Source organism: Brachionichthys hirsutus, chromosome 11 (assembly GCF_040956055.1).
Source record: "Brachionichthys hirsutus isolate HB-005 chromosome 11, CSIRO-AGI_Bhir_v1, whole genome shotgun sequence".
Lineage (NCBI taxonomy): Eukaryota > Metazoa > Chordata > Actinopteri > Lophiiformes > Brachionichthyidae > Brachionichthys > Brachionichthys hirsutus.
Window position 1 is genome coordinate 3984378 of NC_090907.1, and position 16313 is coordinate 4000690.

The following is a 16313-nucleotide window of genomic DNA, read 5'->3' on the forward strand; positions in this document are numbered from 1 at the left end:
GTGACGATACTAAAGCCTGTCTCCACGGTCGTAAACAGAATGTGGAGTTCACGCTGGGCGACGAATCGGACGAGAGCAAAAATAAGGAGCTGAGCTCTTCGGCGCTGAGCCAACAGCTGGACAGGCTGATCCAGGACAGGGCTGACAACCAGAGGTTCTTCGACTGGATCGAGGTTTGTGTTCCTACGTGTAGAGTGTGTGTGCATGTGTGTGTGTGAACTACATGACTTTACATTGAGCATGAGGATTAGACAAAAACACAAGAGGGAATACAACCAGCAGTGTCGCCTCCTTATCTCGACATTATCCTTTCGTTACGTTTGGTCTTCTTGTTTCCCGATTGTGTGTGTGTCTGTGTTTCAGGCCAACCTAAGCGAGCAGCAGATCTCCTCCAACATGTTTGTCAGAGCCTTGATGACGTGCGTCTGTCAGTCGGCAGTCCTCTGTGAGTCGAAGTCGACCCTTCGCAAACACAACCGTTTAAGCCTTTAACCCTTTAAGCCTCGATTCCAATCAGATCGAGGCAGACTTAAACTAAAAACTAAGCTGGTGTTGATTGGAATGCATGACTTAAAATATGTCAGTTAAGAGACAACGGTCCAGCGTAAACATTGTCAAGCATGTCAAGTCAATTGGAGACCTGTTTTTTTTTTTACGTTTTCCTGAAAACGGTTGCCTTCAGGTGAGAACACCTACAAGTTGGACAGTGAGCAGATCACGCTGAGGGCGAAGCTGCTGCAGAAATACCTGGAGGACGAGCAGAAGGAGCTGCAGGCGCTGTTCGCCCTGCAGGCCCTCATGGTGGAGATGGAGCAACCTGCCAGTGAGTCGCGGCTTCTGTAACGACCACTATTCAGTTGGAGACTTTTTTAATGCACATAATCATGATTTTTAAAGATGGCTCCTTTTTAATTGCGCGTCCTGTCTCTCTTCCCTCGGTCAGATCTGCTGCGGATGTTCTTCGACACACTTTACGACGAAGACGTAATCAAAGAGGAGGCCTTTTACAAGTGGGAGTCGAGCAAAGACCCCGCCGAGCTGCAGGGCAAGGGCGTGGCCCTCAAATCCGTCACTGCCTTCTTCACTTGGCTCCGCGAGGCCGAGGACGAGTCTGATAACAGCTAGGGGCCCCTCGGACCACTGGGAGAACTGGTGGGAGGGGGGAGAGCAAAAAAGGCTCTGTGGATGATTCGGAGGACTCTGAATCAGCAAAATCCTTCTGCATAAACAGAAAAAAAGCAAGAAAAAAAAATTCTTCAACTGGGAGAGATTGTATTATGGATCGAACGTTCGATCGAGTAATGTTTCTTTAGTGTTTTTGGATTTCTTGAAAAAAAAAATCCCAATTGAATGTCTTTTATTGAAATAAATAACATCGCAGGATAAAATAGCGAGAATAGATACGACAGAGAGAGAATGCTGAGGCGGCATTAGCCATGGGAGAAATGACTCCTTCAGTATTTTCCTTTTTTCTTCTTGAGATTTATCTTTATTCAAATGGATTGTTTTCACCACGGCAACTCAGACATTTTGCTTAACAACAGAGATATAAATATATATATGTGTGTGTATATATATATATATGCATATACACATATACATATGTATACATAAATGAGAAACTTTTAAAAATTTAAAAACCGCTCTTCATTTATATTTTTGATGACTTCATCGTTTGTCATGGGGGCACGACGGCAGCAGCGTCGTGGCACATGCACAGAGTTCGTTCTACATTATACGATTATGTAGACGGCCAGCGTTCGGTTTCGCGTTCTTCTGCTTGTTGGATGATTGGAGTGTAATATTTTGTAATAAAACAGAAAATTACAAAGAAGAGGAGAGAGCTGTCAAACGGACATTTCAAAGAAGAGTTGAATTTACGGTTGTGGATTTTACACGGACTTTGTGCGAATGGTTGTCACTGTAGAGGAGGGGCAGTGGACGGTGATTTGTTTTGCTCCTGGGGTGGGGGGGATGATGAAGATGAGGCCCCTCAACCCCACCTTGAATCCCTGAATACCCTTAAGCGTGACTGTTTCACTCGTCTCCTGCGCTGCGGCACACAAACTGTGGACTGACGGGAGGAAAGCAAAGATCTTCCCACAAAGCCTGATGTTGGATTTTGAAATAATAAAAAAAATATTATTGACACACGGAGAAAGAAAAAAAGGAAAAGACTATGAAAGTAGTTTAACAGTGTGAATCCTAAGGCCTTCTCTGCTTCCACGAGTGGAACTGCATTTAAGCAGACTTGTGTAAATACATGATTGTTTATTTTTCTTTTCTTTTCAAAGACAGAAGATGCGCTTTACCCTGTATTTATATTTTCTCTCCACAGCTGGCAGAAGGTGCTTGTAATTATCCAACCCAAGTCATTGGTTTCAATTTAATTGAAAATTTGTAAATACTTTTTTGCTTTTACTTTATTAAACAGATATTTAATTAAAGAAAGTTAATGCCTCTTTTCACATCCCAAACTGGAAGAGATAATAAAGATTGTTGCCAATAAAAGAAAAACATCCATAGTTCTGTGTTTGTGAAACCTTTTTTTTTTTAGGTGGATTTTTTTCCCCTGTTAATGTGGAACTGGAACTGGCTTTTTAATTCAACAGAAAAAACCCCACCAGAAATCTACAAATAAAAAGGAGGTCCTTCACTAGTCATCTGCAGAAAGATCTATATCCATTAGTTCAGTGGTAATATCCGTCTGCTCACGTGTTCCGGTTCCGAATGCTTTGTTGGGAGTTGTCCTGTGCACACCTGTTCCAGGATGTTGTCTGCAGTGTTTGAACTTTGTGATGTCGATGAGTGATATGGACTATTCAATTCAATTCAATTCAACTTTATTTATATAGTGCCAGATCACAACAGAAAGTTATCTCAAGGCACTTAACAGGAATAGCAGTGAAAGACAGAACCCAACTTGACCCACAAGAGTAAGCACACGGAGGCAAGGAAAAGCTTCCCTTTAACAGGCAGAAACCTTGGACAGAACCTAAGAATCGTGGTGGACGGCCATCAGTCTGGACCGGCTGGGTTGAGCGAGAGAGGGAATGACAGGCAGGAGGAGAGTCAAAAACAAGGAGACGGATAGGGAAGTGATAGAGAGACAGCAGGAGCAGACAAAAACAAGATGCATAAAACTATAAATGCTGATGCCAGCGATATGAGCAACAGTGTTGAGGGCCACAGGTCCAGGTTCTGCAGCACCACGGACAGAAGGACCTGCAGACAGAGACAGAAAGAGCCAGCGGGACAGACTGTGTCCTTACGGTGAGGACACAGCTTCTCCATAGGGAAGGTTCAGTGGGAATCTCACTGAAGAGTCCATGCGCCAAAGACATGCTAACAGGCTAATTATCACATATCAAACCATGTTGGCCTTCAGTTGCAGCTTTGAAATTGCGTTTGTGTCACATTATGGAAGAGGAGACAGTCTGCCTCCTCTTCCTCACGCTCAGTGAATATCTTTTATTCACCAGCCTAAATGCACTAGAGGGGGCCATTGCACTGTATATATATTGCACAATCAATATATTTCATGATGTATATTTTTATGTAAATGTATATCATATTTGATTTTCTATTTATTTATGTATTAAAAAGACAACCTGCGTTTCATGAAGATGCCTGGAATCCTATATTTACTTTTTATCTGGGTCGGAATAAACATGTAAAATGTGACTGTTCTGGTTCCAGACCCATCCTCCGGCCAGGATTCAGTGAAATACCATAAATATGTCGTCAAGCAGGGGTAAATCATATCTAAGCTATTTGCGGATACATCATTAATCGCACCGCTCCTTTTTTACCCCTAAGATGGAACATCCAGATGTTGCTGCTGAACCACAGAGCTAACGGTGGAGGTTTGACTTGATTTCTTTGACCTTTCCTTGCTCTTTGACTGGAGCATCCTTAAATTGACTAAAAGTCTTATTTGCTGCGATCGAAATATGAAAGAAGCTTTTTTCCTGTTGGTGGGATTTGCTCTGATGAAGCCCCTTTAAATTAGATTATACAGATTGAATAAGTGTTTTGTACTTGTGTAACAAAATACTACACAAATTTATATTTCTTGTTCACTTCCTCAGGTTTATTGATAATATTCAGCAGGGGAGGGAAAACAATTTGGTTTAGTAAATAATCCAATTATCAAGTGTAATTTTTTCTGTTTTACATTTGCGCTGACTATTATCTACCTCTAAAGTTTAGAAGTTAATAGCTTTATCTGTTACGTGTCTAAAGTTCATTTGATACCGTCATTTGATTGTTTTATGACGCTTATTTTGAACCACTGCTCTCTAAATTTGAAGGCATGGATGGACAGATATTTATTGCCTTGGAGTTCTCCTCTCCAGGTTTGGCCTCCTCCCATCTCCGTTCTCTTGCAATGGAGAGTGATGAGGCCACTTCACTGTTTAAAGTATGAATGTGCCTGTGAGCCAGAGGCAGGAATTGTATTGATTCTGTGAGCTCTAGTTCCACAGGGTGATGTCTTTGGTTTACAGCATTGGCTCAACACTTAAAGTTGATATCGGTTCCTCTTTCTGATAAGGAACCGGCTTCCTCGTCAATCTGTTATTCCTGCTTCAAACAGTTCTCTGAACATTTATCAGTTATTTATGTGTTTATGAATGCCACTCTGGTATCTTATTTAACAAATACATTACTGAGTACTTGCAGCAATTACTTTTCAAATACAACTATGGTAACTGGTTTCCGCATACTGCTTGGGTTGGACTACCTCATCGTGTTTTACTTTTTTGTGTTAAAAATCTGATTGGGTATCAGTTTTTTTTCTATATATAAAATACTGTTCCCCCTGTCTTCTATTCTTCACGCTAAGCTGACCAATATGTAGCACACAGATATAAAAGTGTTATCAATCATCTCTTAAAAACAAAAACAAAAGTAAATGTCCCTTTAAAGAGTTTAGAGGAACATTTGTACTATTTTACACTCCAACTACTTTCACTAGCTATATTCCTGTTTCGCTGGCATTGCCAGTTCTACCTATTTTGACCCTTTTTCTTTGCCGTACCGGACAACATGCTGCTGTGACCTTTTTTTTTTCCGGCACGAGAACCAATACAGTTGGACACAAATGGCCATCGTGCGTGCTGTAAAGCAACAAGCGTACAATATGCCATCATGAATCATGACTCTGGAGCAGATGGCTGCTGTGCAACAGTCTGCTGTCCCGCTGGCTGGCGGGTCCCACACCAGTGAGGACAGGGAGTGTGGTCGCGTCCCCGAGACACTGCACTCAGCTTCTCCCTCTGCAGCCAGAACTTCACGCTGGCATTTGGGTTTATTTAGAAATCTCAATTTGTTGTACTAAAGATGATTAAATTAAATGTCTAAAAACCTTTATTCACCTGTTTGTTTTGATAGAGCAACCAAAAATTACATCCAGCAGGTTGAAATGTAATATCCAGAAGATTTTAAGAATCAAATGTATTATTTTAATTCATCCTGAACAATTGCTGGAAAGGTCGCCCAGGACACATGGCCTCTATGTGGAGTGAAATTTGGAGTAGAGAGCAAATGGGAATTTATGAAACTATAAAACCGTAATAATTCTTCTCCAAAAAATGGGTTCAATTGTTTTCTCTTTTTAATTTTAATTTTATTTAAAATATGTAAATATTTTCACCTCTACTTGTCTGCATTTGTACTCGAAAATGACCTCATACATGGTGTCAGTCATTGATCGAGCTTCATGCACTTTTTATTAGCTGCATCTGTGGAGGAAGTTTATGACGACGACGTCAATGGATAGGAAGAGCAGGACCAAAGGTTCCATTCTAGCCTCTCTTGGCATCTAATCTAAAAGTAAGTAAACAAATCAACAGTAAGTGCTATTATGTTCTAAGACTGTTGCTATGGTGCGCTTTTGTGTCTTTATGAGTATCGTCATAAAGTGCTATAAAATCAATATAATTAATTCTGAACGACATCATAGAATGGTCGTCATAGAAAGTGTTACCCAAGCACTCATTTAGCACATCAACAAATAACCAGCCTTCATCATTAATGGCCTATTCTCATTTGCGAGACTAATCAGAGAACTCATCGGGAACATTAGGGGCTCAAATTAGCTCTGATGAATGTCCCATTTTCAGCGTGGCACACGGTACCTGTTGCATAAGATGTAAAGCAGGCTTTTGCATCAGTTGTGTTACGATTTATTAGTTTGTCGCCATCTGCGATGGAGACATCTTGGATGAGCAATCCTGCAACACTGTCATACAAATTGCTTTCATTTTTCATTTTAATGTATTCACTGGAAGATAGATGTCTGAGCTTGTTCGTACCATTCATTCTCCTCCCTGTGGACTCTGTGTTGATTGCTTACATACTAACTGCATTCCCTGCTGCATTATCTGTCAGATACAGTGCATGTATGATTAACACACACACACACGCACAGAAGGGGTGGCCATTAAAGTTTTCAGCAATTTTCTAAAATGTTCAATAAATTAAAGTGGCACAGTGATAAATAACTACGCGGCATCATTTACTGTTTCATTCTGTAAGATTTATTTTGCAAACCGTGGCAGTCTTTTAAGTCAAAGGTCATAAATTTATCAGACGCCCGTGGGTCATTATGCATTTATGGCACGCTGTAATCGATGACTGGCAGCTCGTGCGATTACTTCAGCTGAAGAGCTGATCTTTGGGAACGTTAGAGGAGTTCTTCTCCTGCCCGAACGTGACCATGGAGTTGAAAAAAGGGACCATCTTGACGCTCTTCCTGCTGCTTGACTTTGGATTGACAAATGCCAAAGGTAAGACAAAAAAAAAAAGACAGATATCAGCGATGCTCACTCTTATGAAATGAGGAAGTTGCTGAACTTGACTCCAGGGTTGAAGGAATTCCCTTGTTCTTTTTAATGATTATTCATGTTCCACCTTACCTTTCATCCTTTACCTTCATTTATTCTTTTGTTCAGCTCCCTAGCTTCTCCTTCTGAGGGGGCTTCCAAACTTTTCAGATCAGCACACTCAGTGCTTGTGGAATTGTGCAAATGGCTGCTATCAGCATTAACTGCTTGTTAGTGGACCGCTGTATCAAACTACTTTCTATGGAGACATGCACTGTAGTCGATAAGAGAATATGTGATGACAGCTTCAAACATACAGGCAAATGCTCGAGTCCCCACTGGTCTGGACAGAGCAGCAGAGCAGCTCTTTGACTTTCTCCACCACATTTAAGGTGGTTTGTTACAAAATAGAGAGATACATGATTACTGTGCTTTAATCTGCAGTTTTTGTGCTGTAGTTGCTCCTTTGTTGATTCCATTTTTTAAAAGTTAACAACCTTTCCCCAAAGGCAAAGATACATTTGAACTTGCAAATGTTTTCCCAACCAAATCCACTGTCTTATCTGTCCTCTTCTAGTTGAGGAGGAGAACCCAGAGTTCTGGAGGTCACAGGCCCGGAGGACTTTGCAGTCAGCGTTGGACCGGAAGCTCAACACCAATGTGGCCAAGAACATCCTGGTTTTCCTTGGAGATGGTAGCTGACGCAACGCTCATGGACAGATGTGTATTTCAGCGAATACAAGCAGAAAAGACAGAGAGAGAGACTTCCGTTATAAATCTGTTACTACTGGAACAGAATGGAGATGCCTATGTGTGTGTGTGTGTGTGTTGTGTGCATCAGGTATGGGAATCACAACCTACACAGCAGCTCGTATCCTGAAGGGACAGCTTCAGAACCAGACTGGGGAGGAGACGGTGATGACTATGGACACATTCCCTAGTGTGGGACTAGCAAAGGTACACGGTGTTCACAGCTACACATACACAACCCCATAATCCACTCGAGCGACCTCCTGCACATACGATGAACCACCTACATGTCACACTTGGGAAATCTGGCTTCCTCCCACCCCCCAAACCCAAAGGAGAAGTGGTGACTCTAAATTGCCTATTGATTGGATGAACTAGTCTAGGGTGTAGCTTCCCTCTCTGGAGCCTATCACAGCTGACTTTAATTGAAAGTAGATGGCATTATGATCTAATCTCAAAACACCTGCTATCCTCATTTGAGCATGGAATGACTTTCTGATAAATATGATCTCATTACCATAAACAAAAAATGCAAATACAATTTTGCAAAACTGCACGTTTCCATACCTGCACTGCATTAGCTTCCCTTTGGCTATGTAGCTACTGCAAGTCCGGCTTTGTCGCACTGCTGATGCTGCAGTATCTGCCTCATTTTAAATGGTATTATATGGTATTTTGCAGACCTACAGTGTGGACTTCCAGATTGCAGACAGCGCAGCCACAGCCACAGCATACCTGTGTGGAGTGAAAACCAACCTGAACACTATCGGAGTCAGTGCAGCGGCTCGTAACGGAATCTGCAAGTCTCAGAAGGGCAACGAGGTCACGTCCATCTTGAAGTGGGCTAAAGATGCTGGTAAGCCTACAGAACGATGAAAAAAACCCACTTCGCTTAAACCAAACAAAAAAAAGCAGTTCAAGAAAAGAAGCAGGGCCATTGTTAATGTCTTAGTCTCTTTACTCCAGATAGTTATTTGTAATTCTAATAAAACAACAACAACTGAACAGCGCATAGGAGGAAGGAGTTTATCGTGTTCCTTCTTGCCGTTGTTTGGTGGTGCATGTTGACATTTGGGTTCTGGAAATTACTTTTGTTAGCGCTGCCAAAGGAGGTTGTGGTCTCATCCGTGTCTGTTGGCCGGCTTGTTTGTTTTTGAGAATAACATTTTGAGCCAAATTAACAGAAGTTTTAAATCCATCAAATTTCAGTGTAGCTGCCGATCCAGGAAGGTTTTTGTTTTCAATTTTACGCCCCACCAATTTGTTTTCTATTTTTCAAAAATTATTTGAAAATATAGAGTCATAATGAATACTACAGTAAAAGGAGCATCTAAAACAAATATATCGTTTGATATGGATCCAAATCTTAATGACAATCTGGTGAACTAAAACATCTTCCTCGACAAACGGAATTTTAAACAAAAAGGCTTATTTCAGTGCTATTAAAATCTGATGCTCGTATGCCTGACCTGTTTCTGGCATGTCTGAGATTTGAAATTTGAGTTATTCTGAAACACTGCCAGTGCTTCAGAATAACTCAAATTATGGGTCAATCCTCGACTGCATGTTTATTTGGAATTTGAATAATGGAGCTCCAGAAAATCTAAAAAGATGATGAAAAATATAGAAAAAGACACACTTGTGCAACTTCCTGGTCAATCTTGAAGAAATAAACGACTATTAGACTAACGTGACAAACTGCTCCTTAAAGCCACGGCAAACGTGAAACAAGAATGTACCAGCTAAAGGTACAGCAAGGCATTTTCTCCAGCACAATTACTGTAGAATGAGAACATATACCTACTATTCTCTGTAATGGCTAAAGGAAGACGTCAGATGTTGTTCTAATGAAAATAACGTGCCGATGAATAGACTCGGACAATGCGGATCGGATGAAAAGACCGGATGCGATCACAGTTTGTCACTCTTTTGTCACGGAGCTGGTGGATACCGCACTTTAATTCTGGTTCCTGACAAAAGGAAATCTCTCTGGTCAGATACAGCTTCAGCAAAACTCGATTTAACGACTGAGTGCTCTGCTGTGAGTCGCAGTGCAGCATCAGCGCAGTACTACAGGGACCACCGGGGGGGGGGGGGGGGGGGGGGGTTGGAGCATCAGCAGCCTGCAGCTTCAGGTAACGCTGCAGAGCAACATCCTGCAAACTGCAAAGGAAGCGCTTATCATGTTCCTGCTATCAATGTCCATGAATATTGTACAAAACACACAGGCAGCATGCTGTGGCCCTGACCCCAGCGCGTGTGTGTGTGCGCACATGCATTTTGTCTCAGTAGAAGGAAGCCATTTTTAGTCTTTAATCAAAGCAAACTTTCATTTGAAAGAAAAGAGGCTTCGATGCTGCTCCCAACAAAAGGTCTGTTTAAGTCTTACAGCTACAAACAGCTTCAATTGAAAATGAATGAGAAAGAAACAGACAAAGACGGTGCATTTGTTCCATGCACGCATCACTCTGTAGCACGGAGAGGGAGGGCGTAAATTTGACGCTGTTAATAGTGGCTTTGTTTCGCTTTTTATTGCTTTGGAACATTCAAATCTACATTTATGGATTTGGTGGAAAATGATGCAATCAAAGCGAAAGTCGGTGCAGTATCTGCAATATCCAGCATATTCATCTCAGTGTCCCTGGATGCCTTTCTCATCTTTCCTGTAGTGTCCCCGGCGGGTTTTAAGGAGGATAATAGAGTAATGTTTGAGCATCAAGGTGGTTAGGAGGACAGTTGCTATCCCGGATATGAAAATAATCACAATAAACAATCCCTGCAGGGGTTTTGCTGATTAATGGCTCAACCCTCTCCCGGCCGGCCGCTCAGACCTCAGGCCTGTTCGGATGCTGCAGAAAGCCCTTTCTGTTCATGTAAAAACGACTGCACACTAAGCATGAAACAAATTGACCTTGTAGGCAAGTCTGTCGGCATTGTAACAACCACACGGGTGCAACACGCCACCCCAGCAACCAGCTACGCCCACACCGCCAGCAGGAGGTGGTACAGCGACGCTGACATGCCAGAGGCTGCCAAGAGGGACGGCTGCACCGACATCTCCTCCCAGCTCCTCAACAACACAGACATAGATGTGAGGTTCTCGGATCAAATCCCCCAATCATCAGCAGCCTTGCTCTGTTTTAGAACGGCTCCACTATGCATTTTGTTTGTGTGTTTTCAGGTCATCATCGGAGGCGGACGAAAGTACATGACCCCTCGGGGTACTAAAGATCCCGAATACCCCAGGGATTACTCCTCCAGGGGCAAAAGAAAAGACGGACGCGACCTCATCAAAGAGTGGCAGAACATGAAAATTGGAAAGGTAACATTTCTACAGAATCAGACGCAGTGGCCAAGAAAACAGACTGGATTAGGAGAAAGAGCTTCACGGAGGTGACTCGTAAAAACATTCGGTTGTAAAAGCGCAAAATGAGGAGAAATGGAAGGCAGCGAGGTGTGAAATCAAAACACTTTTATTTAGGATCTATCCATCAAAGACCATGGCTTAATTTTATTTTATTTTATAAGGTACACAAGATACTTCTGCTTTGATTTACAAATACAAGTCAATGAGTATATATTAAATACGTCCTTAAATCTTGAATGGAAACTCAGTCAGAGATTCAAGAAGCAGAAATCATTTGTGATACAAACACAATGTGGTTAAACAAACGATCATGTGACTTGATCGTCCACCAATCAGCGCAAACAGCAGAGGCTGTGACATTCCTCACAGGACGCAAAAACTGCATTTCCATCATTTCCTACGCGGTTTAGAATGAAATACATAATTTAATATAAAAGTATACTTGGGTGGAGAATTAGTACCACCTACGGTCTTCACCTGCCACAGTCCAAATCTTTTTAAAGAATATTCCAATATGGCTATACCTGTTGATAAGAATGTTTGTATGGATACATATCAGTACGGAAGTGAGATGGATGCAGTGTAAAACTCTCAGCTTGTCTTGTAATCAAACAATACAAACTTCAATATATCAATAGTTTCTTAACATTGTCATTTCTTAATAATTGTAACATATTATCACAAAGACCTTTTACTGTAACCGTCCCAATCCGTGTGTGTCCTGTGTGTGTGTGTGTGTCCTGTTATCACACAGGTGGCCCACTATGTGTGGAATAGAACAGATTTCGATGCTGTTGACCCTGAAACTACCGACTACCTCATGGGTGAGTTTCTTCCATTCTCTATTTGCCCTGCCCCTATTTTTTTTTTATTGATCCCACATATAACAACACTACATGATCACAAAAGATTAAAAGGAGCAAAAAACATTGACAGTTTATATCCTTTACCAAGTCTTGGGTCAGCGCACATTTCTGCTGACTATAACAGAAGTGAAGGCATTTTCCTGTTTTATAAACTCTGAGTACGTATGTTAGTAGTAAATATAATTCCCCTTATGACGTCTTCTTTGTGATCTGTTGTGTGTGGTCGACACGGAGAGACTCAGTCATCATGCTTTTTCTGGAAGGTGTGGATTTTTCTCTCGCTGTGGTTTATCACTTCCTGTGTCCTGGAAATAGACGGAGGATGGATTTTCCTTTGTGCCACAGCTCCACTGTGGGTGGATTAAAAAACAAATACACACTGTTTGAAACATCATCTTTTTATTTGCCTTGCCCTTCTCTTCCCTCAGCTCTGTTTGAACCAGGCGATCTGCGCTACGAGGCAGAGAGGGATCCAAATATGGACCCGTCCGTTGCTGAAACTGCCGAAAAGGCCATCCGCATCCTCCGGAAAAACCCCAAAGGCTTCTTTCTGCTAGTGGAGGGTGAGGACGACGGCGTCAGCCTCCTTCCACAAGCATCCTATCACTCCATTCAGCTAATGTCATCTCCAGAGAAACGGAGAAAAAGCACGCGTGCAGTCAAGATGGGCCAATTGCTTTATTGATCCGTAGTCGCAAGGGAAGCCCTGGAGGTGGCGATCGAAAGACCACACTGGTGATTGTTCCGATTTGCTAAAACAAAGAGAGATGGATTGTATTTTTTATTTAGTGATTTCCGTGATGGCTTGATGCGATCATCGTGGTATCTGCTGTAGCAAGAACCTTACAGAAAACAGAATGTGCCAACGGTGGATTGGATGCTTTGACATTGATTCTGTATTCGGCCCAATGAGCTCACGGCTGCCTCACTGCCCCCCCCACCCCCCCCATCCATCTCTCCTTTAATCTGAGATAGTCGCCTGGGGACGCCATGGTGCCAGAGAAGTGTCTTCACAATGACTTTAAAATAACAGGCAAATATATAAATAGGAGCAGACATATGGCGCACGCGATCACTGACAGCTCGCTGAGACCGCAACCTATTAACTGGAGTCGACTTCACTTTCCGTGGATGGTGGCGAGAATAGAAGCTGAAAAAAAATCCTCAAGTTGAAAATATATATATAAAAAATACGAGCTTTATCTTCCAGGAAAAAAACAAAAATCTCTTCTGGACTTTGCTCCCAGTTTCTTTTTGAAATAGGTTGCCTGCTCAACTCTGTAATGTAAAGCTAAATGCATGTATTTATAGTACAAGGCAGTCAGGTCTTTAACCATTTAGGGTAAATTAGCCCCACTGTACGATTTAAGATTCGGGAGGAACGATTGCAGCTCACTAATCGTTTGTGTCCCAGTAAGTGAACTTCTGTTTTCTTTTGTATCCGGTCATACTTTGAGAGTTCTCTCCAATCTGTCTTTCACAGCGCTCAATTTTCTAAGTCTTTTGGCTCTACTTAAGTATTTGCTGCATCGGGGAGACAAAATCTCTCTATTTTCTACACACATCTTCAGCTGAGCAAAATAAATCTCAAAGCTAAGAAATGAGAGAATTAATTAGTGGTATCAAGCGGACACTGCGAAATCATCCAAGCCAATAAAAGGTTCTCTGGCTGCAAGTTCCACTCTGTGAGGCGTGTATGCCATCGCTAAGCCCCGCCTCTCTGTGTGACCAGGTGGACGCATTGACCAGGCCCACCATGCTGGCCGGGCATTCATGGCGCTCCATGAGACGGTCGCATTGGACTACGCCATTGCCAAAGGTCTCGAACTCACTAGAGAGGAGGAAACGCTCACCATTGTGATGGCTGACCACTCCCACTCTGTCACGTTCAATGGATACCCATTTCGTGGGCAGAGCATTCTGGGTAAGTATGCCCTGACCCCCCCCCCAGGTTCTCCGGGTGTGAGAACCATCCCTTTTCGTGCTTCCCCGTGTCTGATGCCTCAGCCTCCGTGCTCCTCTGCCACCAGCAGCTTGACATCTCCTCTGCTTTCTCTCCCTGGCAATTACATCCTTAGCCGGCAGCCGCTCTCTTGCTTGCCTTTCTATTTCAGTCCCTCGCTTTCTCCTCGTCTCTCTTCTCCTCGCTCTGTCTCATATTGTCCTCTTTTCAGCTTTCCTTCCTCTGCCAGTCTTTCTCACCTGCTAATCTTCCTTTGGAACGTCTCTTTATCGACCCCATTTGTTCTTTACCTCTCTTCCGTTTTCTGTCTTCTCTCCATCACTCTTTACTCTCCTTGACCTTTAGGCTTGAAGCCCAAGATGAACCACATTCATGGAGGGGCACAATGATTAAACTGGTTTTATTGGTTTGCCTTGTCTCCTATCATTTTTTTTAAGACAGACTGAAATCGTTTGTGTATTTACACAATAAGCTTTTTGACATGTCATCAAGGTAAACATTCTGGAATGAGTGGAGGATGACTTTCCTTTAGCTGCTTCATTAGGCTAGCCCCGGGAGAGGGGTGCACATCTATAGGGACAAATAAAGGTCCAATTTAGGGCCCACTTGAAGAACGCAAATTATATTCAATATTCATATTATGAAAGGAAAGACAAAGGCTAAAAAAGGGAACCCAAAATGAAGAATACTCCATTATGAACAACTCTTAGTGGGTTTCCAGGGTTTGAATGTAAATCAAACCTCAGGAACAAGATATGATATTTTTAAGGACCGGAGTTCAAAGCCTGTATCGACTGGACATTTTTGCTACATCTTGCTGTGCCCACCTTTCTTTGCTCTACCCATCCTGTCCTATCCTTTTTTTTGCTCCCCTCCTCCCCCTCCTCCTGCTCCTCCTCCTCCTCCTCCTCCTCCTCCTCTTCAGCAGTGATTAATGTGCTTGTGAAACTCTGAGCTCTTAATCAGCGGGGAGACTCGCCAAGCAAATGGCTAATCTGGAGAGAAACACAGAGATACTCAGCAAGCTGCAGACCTTTTTCACCACCATGGTGTGCGTGCGTGCGTGCGTGCGTGTGTGTGTGTGTGTGTGTTTAGCTCTTTAAGGCAGGGGAAACACAGAAAAAATGAAAACAATCAATCAAAGATAATGTTTCATGGGTTCTTGTAGGTAAATCTCCCCTGTGGGCTTCGGACTTTCTGCCTTACACCACGCTGATGTACGGCAACGGTCCCGGACACGTAGTCATCAACGGCTCTCGCCCAGACATCCGCAGAGTCGACACCAGTAAGACACGAGGCTCATTAATCCTTTGTTTTCTCGCTGGACTATCACAGGACCGAAACAGACGCAGCGCCTCCTGAGCGGTAATGTTTAGTGAAGGCACTTCTTCACCTTCTCTTACTTGAGTTCAGGGATCAACACGCCGGAAATCAGTTCAAAACAGCTGAACTGACCTTTAAAGTTTGCCCTCCTGTGTTTAGATCCGCGTCCTTTAATTCAGAATAGCCTTTCATTAAAATAGAATCAGGTGCATTCTCTCTCTCCCGCTGACGTTTTTTTCTGATTTTATTTGATTTTCTTTGTTTCACAAACCACAAAAGAAAACGACGGTTGAGTTGATGCAATATGGCCATAAAAAAAAAAAATTAAGAATGACTTTTCTGAAAATAATTTAAACTAGCATGGATGAAGATCTGGATGATTAAAACTTCCCTCTATTCTTTTTAGCATTAAGACTCGACTGGACTCGATTGCCCTCAGGCATTGTTTCATCTGGATCGATCTCTGTCGGGATCAATGCTCTGTGATGTTGATCGATCTCATGGGGAGGTCTTCGTGTCACTTGTGTTGGAGCATTCTAGAATATATTCAGGAGGTTAGAGGAAACCTCGGCTGAGGTAAAAAGCGTCTGGATTCGCCTGGTGATCCACGACCTTTTATAATCATCCGTCTGATGAAGTTCCGTGTTCTCTCACCTTTCAGCCATTCCACTCACTCTCCAGGGAAATATGTCGCTCTTTAGCTGTTAAATGCGTCTCCGTGGTAAAACGCTAATTACTAACCTTGTCTTTGCTGTTTGGCGCTCGGCAGGTACAGAGAACAGATGGAACGACAGTGTTCAGGAATTGTCTCTCGGATCGACTCTTGTCAAATGGTTGAAATGAAATTTTTTCCGTTTCTTTTCCAGAGACCAAAGACTACATCCAGCTGTCTGCCGTTCCCACCGAGTCCGCCACCCACAGTGGGGAGGATGTGACAGTCCTGGCCCGTGGACCTATGTCCCACCTCTTCCAGGGCGTCCAGGAGCAGAACTACATCGCCCATGCCATGGCCTACGCTGCATGCGTAGGTGCAGACCTGAGGCACTGCCAGGGTCCAACAGGACCAGAGGTGGTTTACAGCACCTTCAGCAGCCATGAGAACGGAGCCGGGGTCGCTCACAGCACGGCAGCGTTGCTCAGCAGTCTGCTCGGCTTGCTGCTGGCCCTTTGGTTGCCTGTCTGAAAGCTGTTGATCTCACGCTGCTTTCTGGAGGTCA

At 43.0% G+C, this 16313-nt stretch overlaps 2 protein-coding genes across 2 annotated transcripts in view; both read left to right on the plus strand.

Moving 5' to 3' along the window:
• The window catches only part of LOC137901576 (eukaryotic translation initiation factor 4 gamma 1), a 32632-nt gene extending 30113 nt beyond the window's left edge, over positions 1 to 2519 (plus strand). The window contains exons 30-33 of the mRNA XM_068745616.1: positions 39 to 173; positions 364 to 445; positions 683 to 823; positions 944 to 2519. Coding sequence (XP_068601717.1) covers positions 39 to 173; positions 364 to 445; positions 683 to 823; positions 944 to 1125 — 540 coding nt within the window. The 3' untranslated portion in view covers positions 1126 to 2519. The remainder of the gene's footprint in view (positions 1 to 38; positions 174 to 363; positions 446 to 682; positions 824 to 943) is intronic.
• Positions 2520 to 6721: 4202 nt separating this feature from the next.
• On the plus strand, positions 6722 to 16279 carry alp3 (alkaline phosphatase 3). The gene is made up of 11 exons (XM_068745725.1): positions 6722 to 6791; positions 7405 to 7521; positions 7669 to 7784; positions 8259 to 8433; positions 10496 to 10668; positions 10759 to 10899; positions 11699 to 11768; positions 12239 to 12373; positions 13543 to 13734; positions 14942 to 15058; positions 15963 to 16279. Exons 1-11 carry the CDS (start codon positions 6722 to 6724, stop codon positions 16277 to 16279), a joined length of 1623 nt encoding a protein of 540 aa, XP_068601826.1.
• The last annotated feature ends 34 nt before the right edge of the window (positions 16280 to 16313 follow it).

Coding starts and splice junctions, on each gene's coding strand:
- alp3 (XM_068745725.1), top strand. CDS start 6,722: ATGGAGTTGAAAAAAGGGACCATCTTGACGCTCTTCCTGCTGCTTGAC. Junction 7,785..8,258: donor CTAGTGTGGGACTAGCAAAG/GTACACGGTGTT, acceptor GGTATTTTGCAG/ACCTACAGTGTGGACTTCCA. Junction 8,434..10,495: donor GAAGTGGGCTAAAGATGCTG/GTAAGCCTACAG, acceptor TTGACCTTGTAG/GCAAGTCTGTCGGCATTGTA.